At 46.4% G+C, this 19,976-nt stretch overlaps 1 protein-coding gene across 14 annotated transcripts in view; it reads left to right on the forward strand.

Annotated features, from left to right (window-relative positions):
- The first annotated feature begins 952 nt into the window (after window positions 1-952).
- svilc (supervillin c) overlaps window positions 953-19,976 on the forward strand; it is a 38,934-nt gene continuing 19,910 nt past the window's right edge. For 8 of the 14 annotated variants that reach the window (XR_007388376.1, XR_007388377.1, XM_049003149.1 and 5 more), the window contains exons 1-9: window positions 953-1,055; window positions 11,487-11,966; window positions 12,822-12,989; window positions 13,843-14,016; window positions 14,316-14,350; window positions 14,999-15,060; window positions 16,493-16,641; window positions 18,658-18,895; window positions 19,316-19,884. Coding sequence is in view for 12 of the 14 variants with exons in the window: in XM_049003149.1 (XP_048859106.1) it covers window positions 11,653-11,966; window positions 12,822-12,989; window positions 13,843-14,016; window positions 14,316-14,350; window positions 14,999-15,060; window positions 16,493-16,641; window positions 18,658-18,895; window positions 19,316-19,884 (1,709 nt within the window). In the remaining 2 variants the exon portion in view is untranslated. Of the gene's footprint in view, window positions 1,056-4,873; window positions 5,224-5,584; window positions 5,710-7,224; window positions 7,244-7,373; window positions 7,393-11,486; window positions 11,967-12,821; window positions 12,990-13,842; window positions 14,017-14,315; window positions 14,351-14,998; window positions 15,061-16,492; window positions 16,642-18,657; window positions 18,896-19,315; window positions 19,885-19,976 lie in introns of those variants that run through there. The other 6 variants (XM_049003150.1, XM_049003155.1, XM_049003152.1 and 3 more) reach the window with 6 other exon arrangements.

The following is a 19,976-nucleotide window of genomic DNA, read 5'->3' on the forward strand; positions in this document are numbered from 1 at the left end:
TCATTGCATTAATGAGTAACATAACAAGGTATTGATTATCAAAACATGGTGAATTAGTGGTAAAGTCAACAAACATATAGAATGGTTGCAGCTAATACTGGGGTGATTTTAGGGGAGGTTTTGAAATATCTTAGCTGACATGCTTCAACAGATATATTGTCATAGTTTGACACCAACATGAAGATTATATAAGAATCATTCTCTTTGCCTAAGACTTATGCAAAGTATCATATATACTACAGTTATTTTATGTCTGGACCTTTTGAAATACCAGTGTATATTTTTAATGTCTAATGATTTCATATTGACCAAATCGCCCGTAGGTGTGTATGTGTGAGTGAATGGTGTGTGAGTGTGCCCTGCCATGGGCTGGCCCCCCGTCCTGGGTTGTTCCCTGCCTTGTGCCCGTAGCCTCCGCGATAGGTTCTGGACCCCCTGCTGCCCTAAATAGGACAAGCGGTTACAGAAAATGGATGGATGGATGGATGGACAGGCTTAATGTCGAAGAGCCTGCCAGCTTGCAGTATAAATATAAACCCTAGGTGGCACTGCTGTGAAACTGCTCCCTAGGTGGCACTGCTGTGAAACTGCTTTTATTTCCATACCAAGAATTGAAAAGGACACGTCTGGATCAGATTCGACCCCTTATTTCCATGCAGTGCACCTTCTGAATCCTTCAGCCTGAAAGGAGCGGATTTCCCTGTACTGGTTTATTGGTTCCTGATCACCAGATGTACCAGATTTTTTTTTTAACGAGAGCGCCAACCTCTAAATAATGTTACCATCTGGTGCTGCCTGCACCACGCGGTGGGTGGGGGGGGATTATGCACCCATCCTGAGTCAGTACCTAGCCTTGCAGTTGGCTCAGTCCTGGGGGGGGGGGGAGAATGATAGGCACGAGTGGGGGTGTTATTTTTATCTGGGTGAGGCTTGTTCACCCTACATGGAGCGCACAGTGCTCTGATACAGCCCACATGCAGGATGGCTGCCCCCCCCCCACCCCCACTCACTGTCCCTGGAGGCCATGATCCTGACCACATAGCTGTCGTTTCCAAGTAAGTACCTGTAGTCTGTTATTATCTGCAGCTGCATGTTATATTGTGAGATAATGTGACCCAGGCTGCCGCTTGCTCTGAGAAGGGCTGTTAGTGACAAAACTAACAAAAGTAAAAGTGTCAAGGTCATTTTACAAGGTTTTTATATGTAATATTATTCATTACTCAGTGTATGCATATTACTGTCTGTGTACATTAAATTGCTCATAAAACAATTTCATTTTTTTTTTCCATTGTTGACGGCAACGAAAATGTTAAACTCGTGCAAATGACTAGTTTCTCCACTGATCTTTAAGGGTTGAAAATCAACAGTGCATTACCTCGGCAACAGCTGCTCACTCATGTTGAGTTTTATAGTCTCTTAAAACATTTCTCTTAGCATGTCATTTGTTTTCACGTCTTATTTATTGAGTCGTCACGGCTGCGAATTGCTCTGCTGGCAGCCAAACTGCAAATAAGCCCGCAGTCTTAGTAAAATATGCAAAGTAACATGAAAACTTTTGAAAGATGCTAATATTTCTATACAATTATATCTTCACGTTTTCTGTATTTTTTTTCTTTTTTCTAAAACAGACATTACAAACGTAGCATATAATGCACAAAACATTATGATAAAAATATCTTTAAATTGAAATATGATTTAATTGTCAGGTGCAAAAAATTATTAATTGAGGACATTATTGGCCTATGATGCAAACTAATGTCACAATACTTGTAATAGAACTATCTAACAATACATTACCATCAAGGTCTGGGAATGCTGTCATACAAGTCTTGAACTGTTTGTAGCAGGGACCAATCACGAAGAAGCAAAGCCTGCACGTCTCTAAGGAGTTAAGGAAGTGGAAATCTTTTGCACTCAGCACTCCAAAACGTCCCACAGAGATTCAATGGGGTGTAGATGCGGTGATCTGGGAGATGTGGAAGATGTGTGACTCAATCCTAGTGCTCATCTTAACATCTTAAGGGGACTGTGCTTGCACCTGATCCTGTAAAATGGCCTCATCTTCCTTGGCTGTTAAATGACCAGGCAGAACATTCAGCTAATTAATGATTTCACCAAGATGGCTGCCCGTACCTAGACAGAAAAAAGATAATGGTGACTCATCAAACCATATGCATTTTCTTTTGATTGCTAAGGCATCCTATTGATTTCCATATCCAGATAATTCATCTTTGTACACTGGCCTTGGATTCAATTGGTTCCTGGATGCCAGGCCTGCTATCAATGACTGCTTGCAACAATGGGCTCACCACCTGTAGGAGGGGCCAAAGGAGTTGGGTGCAGTGTGAGTTGGGTAGTGGCCGAAGGCGGGGACCTTGGCGGTCCGATCCTCGGCTGCAGAAGCTGGCTCTAGGGACATGGAATGTCACCTCTCTGGCGGGGAAGGAGCCTGAGCTGGTGCGCGAGATTGCGAGGTTCCGACTATAGTCGGGCTCACCTTGATGCACGGCTTGGGCTCTGAAACCAATCTCCTTGAGGGGGGTTGGACCCTCTTCCACTCTGGAGTTACTCCCAGGGAGAGATGCCGAGCAGGGGTGGGCATACTTATTATCCCTTGGCTGGGAACCTGTACATTGGGGTTTACCGCAGTGGATGAGAGGGTAGCGTCCCATCGTCTTCAGGTGGGGGACAGGTCCTGACTGTTTACACTTATGTGCCAAACGGCAGTTCAGAATACCCACCCTTTTTGGAATCCTTGGAAGGGGTGTTGGAGAGCGCTCCTCCTGAGGACTCTCTTATTCTGCTGGGGGACTTCAATGCTCACATGGGCAATGACAGTGAGACCTCTTTAAGGGAGGCGGAGGGTGTGTTCCAACTATAGGGGGATCACACTCCTCAGCCTCCCTGGTAAGGACTATTCAGGAGTGCTGGAGAGGAGGGTGGAGATCGCGAGTGCAAGCGGCCGAAATGAGTTTCCTCCGCAGGGTGGCTGGGCTCTCCCTTAGAGATAGGGTGAGGAGCTCGGTCATTCGGGAGGGACTCAGAGTATTGCCTCTGTTCCTCCGCATCGAGAGATGCCAGATGAGGTGGCTCGAGCATCTGCTCAGGATGCCTCCTGGACGCTGGAGAGACTATGTCTCCTGGCTGGCCTGGGAACACCTTAGGATTCCCCCGGAGGAGCTGGGCGAAGCGGCCGGGGAGGGGGGAAGTCTGGGGTTCCCTGCTTAGACTGCTGCCCCCGTGACCCGACCTGGAAAAGTGGTAGATGATGGATGGATAGATGGATGGATGGTGAAGCATATCTTTGAGTGCTGAGAAACGCAGGTGCAGATTCGCTTCTGTCTTTTTCGGTTTTGTGCTGCTTAGCAACTACCCTGATAATCTATCCCTGTTACTGAGCATCATCTTGCAGCCACTGCGGCCCTGTTAGATACAGCGCCATATGCTGTCATGATTTTTGAGAATATTTCCCTTGACACATTAAATAAAAATAGAGTTTTAGTTATTGATACATCTGCAGTTCTGGGCTCCAAATATCTGGCTTCTGGGGATATACCAGTTGTCTCATGTTGCTTTGAAAAGTCATATATTAAAGCCTTGTAAGGCTTATACCGCTAATAGTCAATCTAATACAACCTTTGTAGTGTCTGATTGTAATTTGGTCAATTAAGATTACATATCACATGAAAAGATTTTTATTATTTTGTCCTGTATTTGTCTGCGCAGCCAGATTACATCCAGTCTCTCTTCGATGTCTGTAGCTTGGCAGATTTTACAAGCAGGTGCGGACGCATGGGTCTGGAAATCTGCGATTTTTTAATTTGCCGAATGCAAATCGTTAAGCGGCACAGCCCTACCTGAGAGAATAACTGCGTTTAATAAGAAAACGTGGATCTCACTTCAACCGTGGCAATTGTTTGAGAGTCTCGCAAACAGGGTTGCCAGATTTGGTCAGCTGGCTGGCGTGAGGTTTTCAATTCGAGATAAGTCTGCACATGCATTTACATGTATGTAGCAGTTTTATTACCTTGTAAATAGTCAGTAGGGTTTGCAAACTACCCTAACGATTTTTCTACGTGTAAAGGAATGACCTTTTAATTTCGGTTTTGCCGTTAGTGAAGGGAGGACATTGACATTATGAAACTGGTCACTGATTAAGTGGTCAAAAACCCTCCGTGAATTTTGTTAGTTTTTATCCGACCATCTACCCATTTTCTGTAACCACTTATCCTATTCCATTTTGGTCGGGCACTGATCGAGCACGTAAGTATTAAATATGTTCGCTGATGCCTGCTTCTGTCAGCTGGCTGGAGTGAGATTGTCAATTCGAGACAAGTCAGCACTCACATTTACATGTATGTAACAGTTTTATTTCCTTATAAATAGTCCGTATGGTTTGCAAACTACCCCAGCGCTTTTGATTATAAATGTTAGGCTTATGGTGGAATAACATAGATTTGGCGTAATATTCCTTGCATGAACATGAGAGTCGGAGAGCGTGAGTGTCAGGCCAGATGCGGGAGATTTGCCAACCCTGTATGCAGTAAAAAAATAAAACACAGGGAGCTTTAGAGTAGGGTATTAATTAATGACAGTAAAGAAATGCAAGTCTAAACACTTCTTAGGACTTATTTGCGAATTGCAAATAAAAAACAATATCGATAGGTACTTAACTTAGTAGCGTTCCATGCAAGTAGATTTATATGGATCGTAAGATGGAAGCAGCGATGTCGAAATTACTTTGCTCATATAAATCTGTAGCCTTTTCAACAATTTCAATCTATGATAGCTTTCAGTTACATAAGTCTTGTTCAGGTATCATGGGGTTAGACGCAGCTGCCCCGTGGAAGGAGGTGTGGACATTGGGGGTAACTGAGATCCGGCGAGCAATCCAACTGCCTTTCAGCATGACAGTGTGACATGTGTAGCCTGACAAAGTGGGTGTTTGTGCACAGTTGCTAGCTTGCAGGCCATCTGAAGTCCTTAGGGGAACAGGTGCATAGAGCAAATCGAGCTGTATGGTTTGCCTTGTGTTAATCAAATGATTGAGGTGTTTTTCTAAGACTCTTTAAGGAAGCAGACAAGGACAACTTAATTTTTAGCACTGATAGATTCGACAAATGGTATCGCTTCTAAAAACAGCCGCTTGGGCAGACTTCGGGGGATCTCCAAAGCCGACCTAAATCTTAAACCGCGATGCAAGGACTGCATTCTGGACTTTAGGTATGTTTGGGTCCCTTTTCCGAACAAGCCATACTATATAATTAATGGGGATTGGAGAATACCCTTAATATAAATTCTTAAGAGTAAAATTATATTATTTTATCGATTCTAGGGGAAAATTCTGGTGCATACAGCAGCAGGAAGGTAGAGCACAGACAAGCGCGAAAATTAATGCAAAACAAGGTTTACACATAGTGCAAACAAGTAAATGTGGTGCAAATTAATTAAAATGTACTCAAATACAATTTCCTGAGAAACAAAATTGGAATATTATGGTAATAAATAATCAATGAATAATAGTAAATTAGTGGACGGCCTATGTTCAATTAATTTCAGATGAGGTCTGAAATACTTCTGAATTCCTTCCTGGATACAGTGACATCCCATCACTGCCAGAATCAGCGATTCCTCATGTCATATGTGGATGACGGCAGAAGCCATAGTTTCTGCTGTCGGACTGAGGAGTTTCCATTGAAATCTCAAACGGTAGGTTAGCTTATAATATGTTGTTATGATACGTAGGTTTTAAGACACTGTTTGGTATGATTCCCAAAGGACCCTCCTGTGCTGAAGTGGGGCAGCCTTATGTGAAGCTGTAGAACATTTTACTATGGCGTGTGCCTGTTGTGCCTTGAGGGACGAATGGCTTGAGGGCAGGTGCTGTATCGAAACAGGAGTGGTTTATTTGAATTTAAATTAATAGCATATGCGAACAAACTGGGCCATAAGGGATCAAAGCTGGAAGGCTGGTAGTTAGGAAGAGTACAGGCAACAAGAAGGTACGACATCAATGACTGGACTGGGGAACACAGGACTGGGAAGCATGTATATATGAGACTAACAAGGTAGCTAATGAGAGGGAGCTGGGAGTGATTAACGTGAGGGTTAGGAACGAGAGGCGAGACAAGCGAGTAACAGGCGTGGCATGTTAGGATCATGCGAGGGAGGAGATTGGAGGGTTAGGTGGACATAACCAGGTAGGATGTAACCATCTAATTGTCTGACCTGGGCTTTATACAGGGTCCTCTATGGATAATAGAAAGTGAGAATCAAGTCTGGAAGATGTTGGTTAAGCTTTTAAACATTGTGGATAAGTTTTCAGTGCATCACTTGATGTTCTGTTGGCTTTGGGATTTCTCAAACGTTGAACTACGTAAGCAGTCTCTTATAAAAGTTGAAGTCAGTGGAAAAGAATAATATCCTGGAGTACTTATGAGTTGCTTTTCAAGTATGTTTTAGCTCAGGAGTGGGCAAGCTCATCCACAAAGTGCCAGTGTGTATCGAGGTTTTAGGGATAACCTTTAGGTCAGCTGTTCCAACCCAGGTGTGAGAACTCATTTGTCAATCAGTCCTCTAATTAGTAATCTAATTAGGGAGTTGCAGCTAAAATGTCTTGCCACATAACCTTTACTGATGGTGTCTTTGCCTTCTTGGAAAATCCCTCAGGTGCCACTTCTGGCTGAGGGTCCTACACCTTCACAGCAGCCTCTGTGTGCTTTGGCTGTGTCATCTGAGCTGGCTTATGCTGTGATATTTTCCCATAATCCCATATCCACTGCAGAGTTGTGGTGTGTTTAGAGTATCAAATTAAAAAATAGATGTTTGGCTGCCCACACTGTAGTGTCTAGCTTTGCTGAGCCATGGCTGTGTTGGCTGTATGTGCTTATGTTTAGATTTGCTCATAGAGGTTGGACAGTGGGGTCTTTGGGGGGACATTGAGCATTGGGAGAGAGCGGGGGTCTGATCCAGCGCTAATTGCCATCAAACTTCGCTTATGCCTGATCTCTCATCCACTGCCAGTCACTACATAGCTGGAACATCAGACAATGCTGGATTACCCCGGCTTGCAGTTTGTCCCCCCCCCCCGTGAAACTCAGAAAAACATTTGGTCAGACGCTGTCCCTGCAAAAAACTGGTCTGCATGTGTTCATTTCAGCTCTATTAATGCTGCCCCGTCTCTATCGCAGATCAGTGAGTGGATCACATGACTGATAGAGGGCGCCACGAGGGCTGTGATTGGGTAATTGGCATAGATCTGACAAATTGTAAATGAATATATGGTCACCCAGCCTCACACCACACACACACACACACACACACACACACACTCCTGTCTCTCTTTTTTTTAAGTTAAGTTGGATGTGGACCTGAACGGGGAATCGGAAGAAGGTAGGGCGATGGTTCCTTTGCTTGTCCTAGTTACGCTAATGTCCGGTTTCTGTAGCATAAGGGCTCGCGGCTGTCATCCACGTGTGTTTTGATTGTGTAACTTTATCGGGGAATCCATGTGGATTTCTCTTTCCTGCTGAGAATGGCATGACTCCAGAGCCTGTGACACAGAGTCTTTGTGTAATTTAATATGAAGACCGACATCTCCCACGGGACAAGAGTTGACGGCGTATTTGGAGTGTGCAAGTGAGGCCTGTGTCGCATAAACGCTCCCCCCCCCCCCCTTGCAGAGATTACGGGGGAATAGGTGTCATCCGGCAGTCTTTACGACCAACACTAGCATTGGTAGTTGTTTATTAAAGTGCAGCCTGCAGTTATTATTCGCCGAGAGGTAAATGTCGCTTCTTTTACACTCGTGCTTTTTTACTTACGTTTGTCTGTGCTGGGAACTTGGTGATATTCTTGTTGCTGTTGTCAGGGACGGATTACGGACCGGGCCAGTGGGGCCGCTGCCCAGGGGCCCTTGGGGTGCAGGGGGCCCGTGGGGCCCCTAGCCCAAAACAATTTGCAACGCTTATCAACAATGTATTTTCGTTTGTCTATTTTAGAGGGCCTACATTCTTTGATCCTCTGCCTACAAGGGCCCCTGACCCTATAGGGAGGGCATTTGGCTGCCAAGGGCCCTTGAATTGTGGTGGTTGTGGTGGTGGTGCTGGTGGGGGGGGGGGGGGGAGGCCCTCGCGAACGTTTTGCCCAGGGGCCACACAACCCATAATCCGTCCCTGGCTGTTGTCAGTTCTGACCTGACCGTATTTGTACATAATCTGGTTTATGGTGCCTGGTACCTGAGTAGGATGTGCACGCATGTGCAGACCTTTGCCCTGCCGACATTCCCGCTCTGTGCTGAAGACCAAGGTGGCAGATCCCTCAGTTGACAGCTTGCTGCCCTCTTTGTGTAGAGGACCCAATGCGGCGAATGCACCTGTCGGAAGGAGGGGAGTCTGTATCTAACCTGCTATTGGCGGATTCAGGTCATCCTCTGTGTCCCTTTGTTCCTTAAACGCATTTTTATGTCCTGTCACTCTTTTAATTCTATTAGGCAAATGTTTCTTCCAGTCAGTGCTTTGTAAGATATTTTACTAAAGTTAAATTAGAGGCAGATTAGATTTCTTTTTTTAGCTAATGTAAAGCACCTAATTTAGAATCTTATACTGATTGGGCCTCAGTGTTATTGGCCCAGCCTTAGACGAGGGTGTAGCCAGATGCGATTGGTGCAGCCAGACAGGACCTCGAGCCATTGAGGTGATGAAGTCACCCCTCTTCCTCGCCTGACATTTCACAGGCTTGCGTCACTCTGAAGGTTGTCCCGGCCAGCCGGTCTGGTCAAGCCAGCATGTAAGGTTCACACCTTCACAGATGTGGCATGTGTCTGGTACACATCAGATTTAACCAGAACACCTTACAGCTGATGTACAATGTAGCGGTGCATGATTTAGGATGGCGATCCCCAACCCATTGGTCGCGATCCGAATTTGGGTCACGGCAAGCTCTGAAAGGGCAGAGCTGGAAATGTAAGCATTTTAAAACCAGCAAGATCCTATGCTGATCCAGGATCAGATTTCCCAGCCCCAATCCTAGAATAAACCTATATAAATGGGTCTTAGGTCTACAAATGCTTAGCGCAAAAATAGTGAACAGTCAGCCAATCCAAGAAGCCAGACCACAGATGCTTAATTTAAAATTGATTGGCACGTCCAATCAGATTAGTGCGATAGGCGTTGATTGGCGTAAATTTCAGAGTGCACGGTGTGCTTGAACACAGCGTTAATGAGAACCTAATACTTGATTTAGGGTCGCAGCTGAGCTGGCATGGTAACAATTGGGTCGCGGTGCAAAAGAAGGTTGAGAACCACTTATTCAGGGGGCTACTTTCCAAGCTTACTGAAGCCCTGCCATCTAGAAGATGGATGGATGGATGGATTGTAGGAAGGTCTAAAAAAAGTAATAATGGGATAAAACAGACAAGCAGTGCAGACAAACCTGGCTGATGCTGCCGAATCAGAAAGGCTTGATAAGGTTAATAAACGGAATTATATTTGTTTGCAGTTGAACTCTGAGACCAGCCTGAGCAGCTGTGCTCCAAACAGGATATTGCTGCTTCAATGATTGTAGCCACATGTGTCTGTTTTGCGTGGTCTGTTGTTTCTTTGGTCTTACAGTTTAATACCTGCCACTTAAATTGCATGTCATCTGTTTTAATCAGCAGGTATCAGGCTTGTAATGTGAATGTCCCAGGCAGTTAACATGAATAACTGTCAGGCAATTTCAGCATTACGGGTGTAACATTTAGACTGATAGTTGGACCAGCTTAGTATCGATGAGTCATTTTGCATATCTTTCCATGTCATCCCTTGGGTTGAATATCGACAAATTCATTTTTTAATTTACGTGTTAGAATTACGTGACATTTCATCAGCGTTACAGATGTGACATTAAATCCATGGAATTGCTTCATGATGGAATATTCGGCAGTGGCATGAGGTAGAATGTGGTTAGGATTGCAGTGATGTTACATTGCATTTGCGTTTTACATTTCTGGTTGTCACCTGGCTTAGGTGTTTGTCACCTGTCTGATATATAGGTAGATTCGGCAGTAACAGCTGAAATGGACCGGAGTGCTTCGCTGACCTGCCTCTAGTCGATAAATCAGGGCCTTTTAAAAACGTTGTGTGTGACCTGCCCTCAGACAGTCAGTTTGTGTCTTTCTGATGCAGGGCTGACGTGGGATCGATGGCCCCTCGGTTTATGACTTGGTTTGCACAAGGACGTCTTCCTGTCAGTCTTTTTTTAGCTGAGAAAAGAAATGGCAGAAACGGCGTTATATTTTTAGGCTGATGTGCGGCCCAGCAGGTGGTGGGGGGGGGGGTCACGGCAGTACGGGGAGCGTGTTTGCAGAGAGCATCGCCGTGGAGGGTCTGTCTGTTATTTGGGGAAGGACAGTCAGCCAGATGTGGCATGCTGACCTGTACTTGGCATGTCTGCAGGTCAAAGGGCAGACTTGTCATATTAAAAAACAAACAAGCCATGCCTCTGTGTGTGTGTGTGTGTGTGTGTGTGTGTGTGTGTGGGGGGGGGGGGGGGTCAGCAGCTGGAATGGTGAACTTATATTCTAGGATCAAAGAATTTATGGGATCTGGGAGTGGCTGCATGTTCAATGCCGCAGACATGTCGCAAAAACGGTTATTGTAAAAACAGTATAATATCAGAAAACATTATCAATACTGTTTATCCTCACCTATCTGCAGCTGATATGGGAGGGGAGGGGAGGGGGGGGTGATGCTTGAATGTTGAGTGTAGCTGAAGTCAGGCAGTAAAATGTGACACAGCATCTGGGCAGTCGAATTGTCAGGACATGTTGAACTTTTACGGATGTGTTTCATGGTAGCGTTTTAATAACTGTGTTTTACATCTTCTGTAAGCGCATATCCTATTCAGGGTCGGAGGGGGGTGGTGGGTCCGGAGCCTGTGGATGCGAGGCAGGGAACTGCTCAGGATGGGGCCCCACCCATTGCAGGGCGCACACACCTATGGGCAGTTTTGGCAATTATAATTAACCTCAGCATGTTTTTGGATTGTGGGGGGAAACTGGAGTACCTGGAGGAAACCCCACGATGACACCCGCTGACCATGCAAACTCCGCACACATGTGACCCAGGTGGAGACTCGCACCCAGGTCCCAGAGGTGTGAGGCAACAGTGCCATGCCACTTCTGTCTCAGAATAAAAAAAACTAACTATTCCAAAGGGAATTGTGCAAATGCTTGCATGGTAAATTATTTTATGAAACAATTCAAATAGTGATTAAGAGAAACCCTGACAATGAAATGAAGCATATAGAGAGAAGAAGTTTTAAAACTAGTCCTGCACCTCTGCTTCTGGGTTTATTTTTTCATGGTAAGGTTGACTTTTCCATGGAATTGCCGTACTGCAAATAATACTATTAGTAGTACAACTAAATACTATCAGCAGCAGTAAAGTTTATTGTGGCTGCTGTGTCAAGATAGATCAGCTAAAAATCTTCTTTTGTTTTGTCAGGCGTGGGATGGTGTCTGTGCTGTGATCGAGGTGACCCAGGCCTACAGAGCTCCACTGCACCTAGACTGAAACCTAGACTGGACCTAGCAGGATTTTGTTAGATGCCCGGCCACTGAGGGGCACCATTGAGAGCAGGAGCGAGAAGCAGGGGCGCAGTACCGGCGTGATGGAGGCCACGGTTCTGGAGGCCACGGTTCTGGAGTCTAAGGCTGTGCGGATCGCCCGCTATAAGGCGGAGCGGCGGAGGCAGCTGGCGGAACAGTACGGCGTCATTGAGGAGCTGCCGCCCAAGCACGTGAGGAGGGAAGCCGGCGAGGTCCTGGAGACGCCCTCCACTGGCTTGGGGCTCACTGGAACTGACGGCCCAGACAGGCTCGATGGGGGCAGAGCTACTCTGGATGATTCAGCACCCCCGGGAGAGGAATCATACAGCCCAAACATTTCCAATGGAAACCATACCATTGGGGGAGTGGCTAGCAGGTAAGCACCGCCCACAGTCAGGGGTCATTGGTCAGGAATCGGTAGTGATAGCCTTTGGAATCTTCATTTCCAGTTTCGGAACAATACAGTACCCAAAAGTTTGGAACACCAATTGAAAACTATTTGTTTTTCAAAAAGATAATGACCCTCAGCACACCTCGAGGATGTGTAGTAAATAGGAAAAAGGAGAGTGATGGGGCTGTGACAGATGACCTGGCCCTCACAATCTCCTGACCTAAACCCCTATAGATCTGGTTTGGGATGAGTTGGATGCAAGAGTAAGAACAGGTAGCCAACTTGTGTCCAAACCTTATGGAAACTCCTTCAGGACTGTAGGAGAAGCGTCCCAGGAGGCTATGTCTGGAAACTTACTGAAAGACTTTCAAGTTTGTAATGCTATTCTCAAACTGAAAGCCGGCTATCTGGAAGAGTCTAAAATTTGAGAAAAATATTGAGATGTTGAACAATTGTCTTGGTCATTGCAATATTTGATATGTATTACTTCTTTTCCTCAAGGCCTTTTACTATAAGGTGAATAACAGCTGAAATAGAAAGAAATGCTTTAAAATACCTTCATAATGCCTTATAATGGTCAGTGTAAGCATTAAGCATGCTTTGTGCTGCATGAAGGTATCTATAATACAGTATAGATGAGAGCTTCATAGGACATTCATAATGCATAATAAACATGGCTATAATGTGTTTTTATAAATAGCTATAGACATGGTTATAATGCATTATGAATGCATTATGAAGGTATATATTATAATTGACTGCTTTAAGTAAAGTGCTACTGACATTCCTTCAAGCCTTATTCCATCTCTCACCCCCTGCCCCCCCGCCCCACTTCTGCAGGGAGGTGTCTGATGGCTCCAGTGGCCCGCATGACAGTAGGCACCGCTCGGCGGACCCCCTGGCCGGTCACGCCTGCCACGTGCCGCAGCTGCAGACGCGGGTGTCCGTGGGCCACCTGAAGAGCACGCTGATGCAGCAGACCCGCGGCAGGATCCCGGGCCACAGCATGTAGGTGTTACCTTGCTCCGACACTAGGGGGTGCCAGTGCAAGTTTCAAGACATCGAGATTTTCAAGACTACGAATTGTAACCTAACCTGTGCTGAGCAGGTTTAAGTGAAGGCTGTTGGATTAAAACATGCATAAATCCCGCCCTTTCCGCAAAAATGAACACGCGAACCACCCTTGCACCAAAATACATAGCCAGTTGACATAGCCTTTGACTAAATAGTTGAAATGGGCAATACTACTCATTTTCGAGGAGGGTATTACCTATGTTCTATTTGCTTGTGTCTTTAGTTTGCAGTGCTAACATGGCCACCTTTATGCAGACAGAGACAAACCCTGAGTTAACTTACTGAGTAAACTTTCCATAGTCGTAGTACCATTTTACCATTGATGGCCTGTAGGTGGTGCTGTCAGGTAGCACTGGGTATATAAAAGCTGCTTTGTAGTTCACCCCACTGATCTCTTTTACCACAAAACACATTTTGCTTACTTACGAAGATTATGGGCTTGTAATAAATGCAAGTATTTACTGTAAATCAGTATTTTTATTGTAAATTAAAAAAAAAAAATTGTTCCATTTTACAATAAGGTGGTTCAAATGTATAGTCAGCTTGCGTAAAATTTGGTCTCTTTCTGTTAAATCAGTCAGCTATAGCTGTACATGATAATGAACGACTGTGGTGGACTTGGTCCATGTCTGGTGGTCGCAGATAGCATGAGAAAGCCGCCTCCTTCTTGTGTTCTGTGTATACCCATGATGGCCTGTAGGTGGCGCTGTGTGCCGAACCTGGAGACTTATGATCCTCCCACTCTCTCCCGTTCTTCCTTGTTGTCCTCCTACGGCCTCGCGGGTAGCAGCGCGGATGGCGGGTGTGTCTCCTCCTCCCTTGACCTGGCCGTGAAGCCCGGGTCCGAGGGAAGGCGGCGTCCTCGGCGGTACCTCCCAGAGGGCGACGGTGTGGGCCGCAAGACCAGCGAACGCTTCCGGACCCAGCCGGTCACGGCCGACGAGATGCAGGACAGCGGCGGGTAGAGAACCGCCTGGGGAAGGAGCCGTATCATGTGACTAATTTTGAATTGTGTGAATGTGTACTGAAAGAGGGTCTTGCTTGTATCTGTCATTTGTTTTAAATGGACTTTTCAAGTTATACACCTTTGTAGATGTTAACCTCAGCCCTTCCATAGATGTAATGGTGGGATTGTGTCCTCTATCACCCCCTTCTGCTGGGAAAACCATATTCTGCAAATGTGCCGTGGTGCTGAGAGCAGCAGGGTGTCACGCTATCGCTAGCTGTCTTTTTATTCTTTTCATTTTATTCCCATTTCAGCTCTTTGGAGATCGAGAAACTAGATAAGATGGGAGGTGAGTCCTCTAATCAGAGTGGTTTCTGGGTTTTTCTATCTAATGTACTGCTTTCGGTCTTTGTAATGCGTCATGACAGCGCAGCTGAAAAGAGTTCCTGGTTAAAATGGCCTTGGAGAGACCCCTTCAACCCCAAAAAATGTCCCTGTGGGGTCCCTGTAGCTAAGCTAATTGGTGTCCTAAAATTCTTTGTTGTGTGTGCGCATGCATGTCCTGCAATGGACTGGTACCCAGTCACGGGTGTTCCCCTTCTTTGTGCCCTATGCTGCCTGGGATGCCCAGTGGTGGAGTTGTAGGAATATTTTAGTGATGGCCGAATGTAGCTTCATGAACCATTTGCTGTAATTTCTGTCTCCACCAGATGGTGCTCTTGCTTTGCTTTGGGCCCTTGTATGAACATAGAGCACCATCTAGTTCAGTCAGAAAATACAGCTTCATTTGGCCATCATTATAATATTTCAATTGGGATGGAGGGGGGTCAAATCTTTGTGGAAGGGAGGGTGCCTGACGATAAAATTTGGCAAGCACACTGTGTGTACGCTCTCGTACATTTACCTTTATGTGACTGAAATTGCACAAAACATGTATACAAGTCTGATATTTCAGTGCTTGCAGGTCATAACGACTGTTGTCCACTGTTGTCTGCAGCCGATGTGAAATCTGATGACAAAGCCGAGATGAGTGTCGCTGCCAAGATGTCTCTGTTTAAAGTGAGTGCCCACCCCACCCCCCCGCCACGCCACTCAAGCCAGCATTGAATGTCATAGTTACGGCCAAAAGGAAGATTTATTTGGCATGGATCCTCTTATCCAAAATTATGTACATTTTTAAAAAAAAAAAAAATTAGTGATGGTTGTTCTTTCAGTCCCAGGGCTGCTGTGGTAACCTGTGCCTCCCCCGGACATCTTCCTTGCCCACCTCCCCTGGCTCCTTGTTGGCCCTGCATTTAGCTGTCATTATATGAAATCGGATTTATATCCTGATCGTGGGGAAAATGGGGCAAAGTTAATGGCTAAGCTACGCTGTAAGATACGCTGTATCTTCTCTTCAAAGCAGGTGGTTTGAGTGAAAACCCTCACAACTAGCTAGATATCTGGTCTAGGTGTGATTCTTCCTAATAAGCCCATTCATTCACACTGGCATTGACAAGGGGTGCTAATTAGCTTCACCCCCCATGTGTACAAATACGATCACAGACTCTCGCAGTAGAAATGGCTGGGTAACGGTGCACCTTAAACTGGTCCATGACCTGCAGAACGGATGCCATCCCCCACACCAGGCAGCTGCTCTGCTTCTGGGCCTGTTGCTAAATTTATCTGCTCTGGGGTGATTTTAATACCCCCAGCCCTGACCCTTCTCACTGGCATTGCTTTCCTGCCTCTTAAGAGTCTTAGTGGAAGAGCAGGGAACTTCAAATGGCCCCCATCTGTGATACTGGCCCACGCTCCCCCCTTCAATTACTGACCATTTACCTGCTACCCTGCTCTGCAACACCAAGTGAGCACTTTCCAGTCTTCTGTGCCCCTTCACCCTGCCTCTCTGTCCCTGGGGGTGACCCCGGTCACCCTGCCTCTCTGTCCCTGGGGGTGACCCCGGTCACCCTGCCTCTCTGATCCTGGGGGTGACCCCGGTCACCCTGCCTCTCTGTCCCTGGGGGTGACCCCGGTCACCCTGCCTCTCTGTCCCTGGGGGTGACCCCGGTCACCCTGCCTCTCTGTCCCTGGGGGTGACCTCGGTCACCCTGCCTCTCTGATCCTGGGGGTGACCCCGGTCACCCTGCCTCTCTGTCCCTGGGGGAAATCACTCCTCAGGATGCCCCAGGTATCGTGGTTTTAAATAGGAGAATAAAACAGAATGTCACGGTTTAGAAAAACATTCTCACACTCGGCACAAATACCGGTATGGGTTTGAAGGTCCTGAGTGTTCCCTGACCTGGGTCTGGTTTATTTATACTACATGCACCTATTAATGAACATGGATGTATGAGCTGAATGTGGCAGGTTCTGCTTGAGCAATCAGAGTCCCCTCTAAGGTAGTTTTTAGTATAATGATGATAACCGAGCAGAGTGTTAATTTCAGTCAGTCAGGGCAAGATGGCGCCCCTGACTGCCGTGTCCGTTCCGTGGATTCGCATCTCCGTAGGAGCTGGAGAAGACGGCCGATGCCGGGAGCACCTTCATTCCGCGGCCTCGCTCCAGCAGTGGTGTTAAGGAGCGCCGGGCTCGCCGTGCCGCCGGACAGAGGGCGCTGACGCAGCTGGTCACCGGTGCCGATGTGGCAGAGGCCGGCAGGTGGGTGCGGGTCACGGGGGGGGGGAGCTGCGACTGACCGGTCCTGTAATGTGTGGCACGCTTGCGTTTTGATCGATTCTTTTAACAGGTTAGTTAATTCACAACAGTTATCAGAAGAAATTGTATTCAAACTTTAAGGAATTAAACCATATTATTGCAAATAGAGCAATATTTACAAAAATGATTAGGAGCATGGACTGCACTAGGACGTCACACACACTTTTACTTGCAGAAGAAGAATCTACTGTGTGCCCCAAGTGCTGAAGCCCTTTGTCATTTAAGCTCATTTTATGTCATTTAATTTTATTAGGCAAATCTATCTCCCAGTCAGTACTTTGACATTTTTGCTTAGGTGAAATCAAAATAATCTCTTTATTGCTGTCTATGTATTTTAAGTTTTTATCTTCACAGGTTTTATTTGTTTATTTTTGATAATTATAAACTTTTTTTTTGTCATGAATGCAGCTTTGATGCTTGCATGGTGTGAAAGCGCAGTTATGTAACAGAAGAAATGTTATCAGAAATCAGAGATCTGTAGAGTGGAAGGTAGATGCATTAGATAAATTGCTTCCTGAGATTCACATTTCATCACCATTAACATGATCATCATCAGTGCTAATCATTTGTTTTTCAATCCGCGGCATTTAGCTGTCTGGTAGGTTGTCATGGCGATTGTTCCCAGCGCCTGTGGTAGGTGTTACAGGTGTCTCTGCTTCGCCAGTTTCCATTATAATCGCTTCATCCAGGCTCCAGCCAAGCATAGACAGGCAGCTCGCGGGCCTGGACCTGCTCGTAATCGTCCTCCGCTTTACACCTCCGCTTGTCCCTCTGTTCCCGTGTGCTCCGCCTGTACGTCGGCCAGAATTCCGGCCACCTCAACGCCTTAAGTGACCCTAAGCGGCCAGGCCCTCGGCTTTTTGGCAGCGGCGAGCAGCTAATTAAAGAAGCGACGCGGGGGGCAACGGTCGCCTGGTCCGCAGTGCGGAGCAGGTGTGTGCGAGCGTAGCCAAATGGCCCTTTGGGGACATGGTACAGCGATGGCCCTCGGGGGTCCTGGAATTCCAGGCAGACGCCTGATTGTAAATCACGTCCTTCCCTGCACCTGTGCTCCGGCATGCCCTTGCACTCCCGATTTGTCCCTTCAACAATGCCAGTTTCCTTCCAGCTTGCTCTACAAGTCCCCGGTGCCTAATTTCAGTTTTTTTTTTGCTTTTCCATTTTTCATGTATTATCATCATTATTATTATTATTATTGTAATAATAATAAGTATTTATTCACTCGTACAGTCAATAGATAGATAGATGAATAACAGTCTTCTTCAGGATATTTTATATCTGTATGGTGTAAACTTCCACCATGCTTCCCTGTTTGCACTATGTGTACCGACTTTGTCTGGGTTTTCCTATCTAATGTACTGCTTTCGGTCTTTGCGACGCGCCATGACAATGCGGCTGAAACCATTCCTGGTTAAAATGGCTGCCTTGGCGAGAACCTTTATAACCCAAAAATGTCTCTGTGGGCTTTTCCACAGTTATACCGTCAGTCAGCCTCTGTAAATAGCTTAGGATTTATGCTTATTTGCAGGCTCTTTGTTTATTTGGCACTATATATGTCCATCTGTGCACACTATTCTCGCTGCTGGGCACAGCAGAATTTCCCACTGGGATCAATAAAATCCAGCTTAATCTTGACTGGAAATAATACATAGAAATTAGCAGAGAATATGCCTAATTAGCATAAAAGTATTAAGAGCATTATCCAACCATCTGTTTGCTGTAATCCGATACAGAGTGGCAGGCGTAGGACACCCTGGACAGGATGCTAGTCCATGTCGAGACACACGCCTACGCTCTGTGGGCAATTTGTGGACACTAATCAAACCCTGAAGAGTGAGGCAGTAGTGCTGAATGCTGAACCACCCGTCATGATTATATGCTGAATTTGTATTTTTAACCCTGATGAGTTGTATATCATAAGTTAATCTAACATTAAAACTTCTAAAATTTATTTCCAAGTCTCTCCAAGGCTGCAGCCCTGGAAGGTGTCGCAAGCAAGGGGGCCAGTCAGGAAGAGCGGCCGCCTGAAGAAGCAGACGAAAGCTGCAAGCTCTCCATGAGCGAGAAACTGGCCCTTTTCACCAAGCTGGCCCAGCCAGCAGACAAGGCCAGCACTGCACCCGAGGCGCCGGAGAGGCGGCGCCAGAAGGGGACGCGATACCGCACGCAGCCCATCACCCTCGACGAGGTCGACCTGGTGGGTGTGAGCTTTCCCTCGGAGTAGAAATGGGAACACAGAGATGAGAGATGATCACTGACAGAGCATCACAAACCAACTTAACTGCAGTTCATGTTATGAGGATAAAGCCAGAGAGGAAGAAACATCTACTAGTGATACCTACTAATGGAGAAGAGACACCTCTGGGAGTCCAAAGCTACTTGGCTGCCCAGCTTCCCTGGGCGTCCTACCGTTGTACAATGTGGTGCATGTGTTGTAGGTTCCTCTTACATGTGTGATTTGTAAGTACACGCACTTGCAGAGAAGTGCTTCCTCAAATATCCATTCCCTGGCTTGACTATGGAGACCCCTAGAGGATAGGAATGGAATTGCTATTAAATGGCAGCCCTACTGTGAAATATGAAATATTAATAAATTGGGTTTAAATCTTTCCAACAGCTTCAGAAAGGACCCTTTAGGTTGCCTCCCCTGCACCTTTCCAGCCAGCTCTCTGATAGGCAGCAGGCCCTGTCCATCAACCTGAAGCCCAGTGAGATTTGTGAACATTTGCCCCCAGCCAGCGAGCAACCTGAAGAGCCCTCCCCACCGTTGGAGGAATCCTTAAAGCATCAGGAGTCAGAGTCACTGGAAATAAAGGGAATCTTGAAAAAAATTGGGGAGACTGCATCCTCCGTCTGTTGCGTAGCTGTCCAAGAACAGTTGGAGGCAGAAGCTGAAATCAACCAGCAGAGGGTGCCAGACATGTCGACGCAGGATCGAGGAACAGAGGAATCGAAGGAAGAGAGAGCAGGGCAGGGTGCAGGAAATGGGGCTGGAACTCACACTGCCCTAAGGGACAGTGGAAAAGGGTTAACAAATACCACTGCATCAGCATCTGCTGCGCCCTGGAGGCAGAGGGGAGGATCTGCAGTTTCCAGTTCAAGGGAACATGTGAAAACCACCTTGTCCAGTCAGAGGGAAGTGAACAATAATATTGAAAGCAGCCCAAGGGACTCTGACAGAGACAGGTACTGACATGACAGGTTTTAGGAATACGTGTTCCTTTTCTGTGGTACCATCTTTTATTTGTGTGGCATTTTTTAAAACTGGTCATGTCTAA

Source organism: Brienomyrus brachyistius, unplaced genomic scaffold (assembly GCF_023856365.1).
Source record: "Brienomyrus brachyistius isolate T26 unplaced genomic scaffold, BBRACH_0.4 scaffold75, whole genome shotgun sequence".
NCBI classification, from domain to species: Eukaryota; Metazoa; Chordata; class Actinopteri; order Osteoglossiformes; family Mormyridae; genus Brienomyrus; species Brienomyrus brachyistius.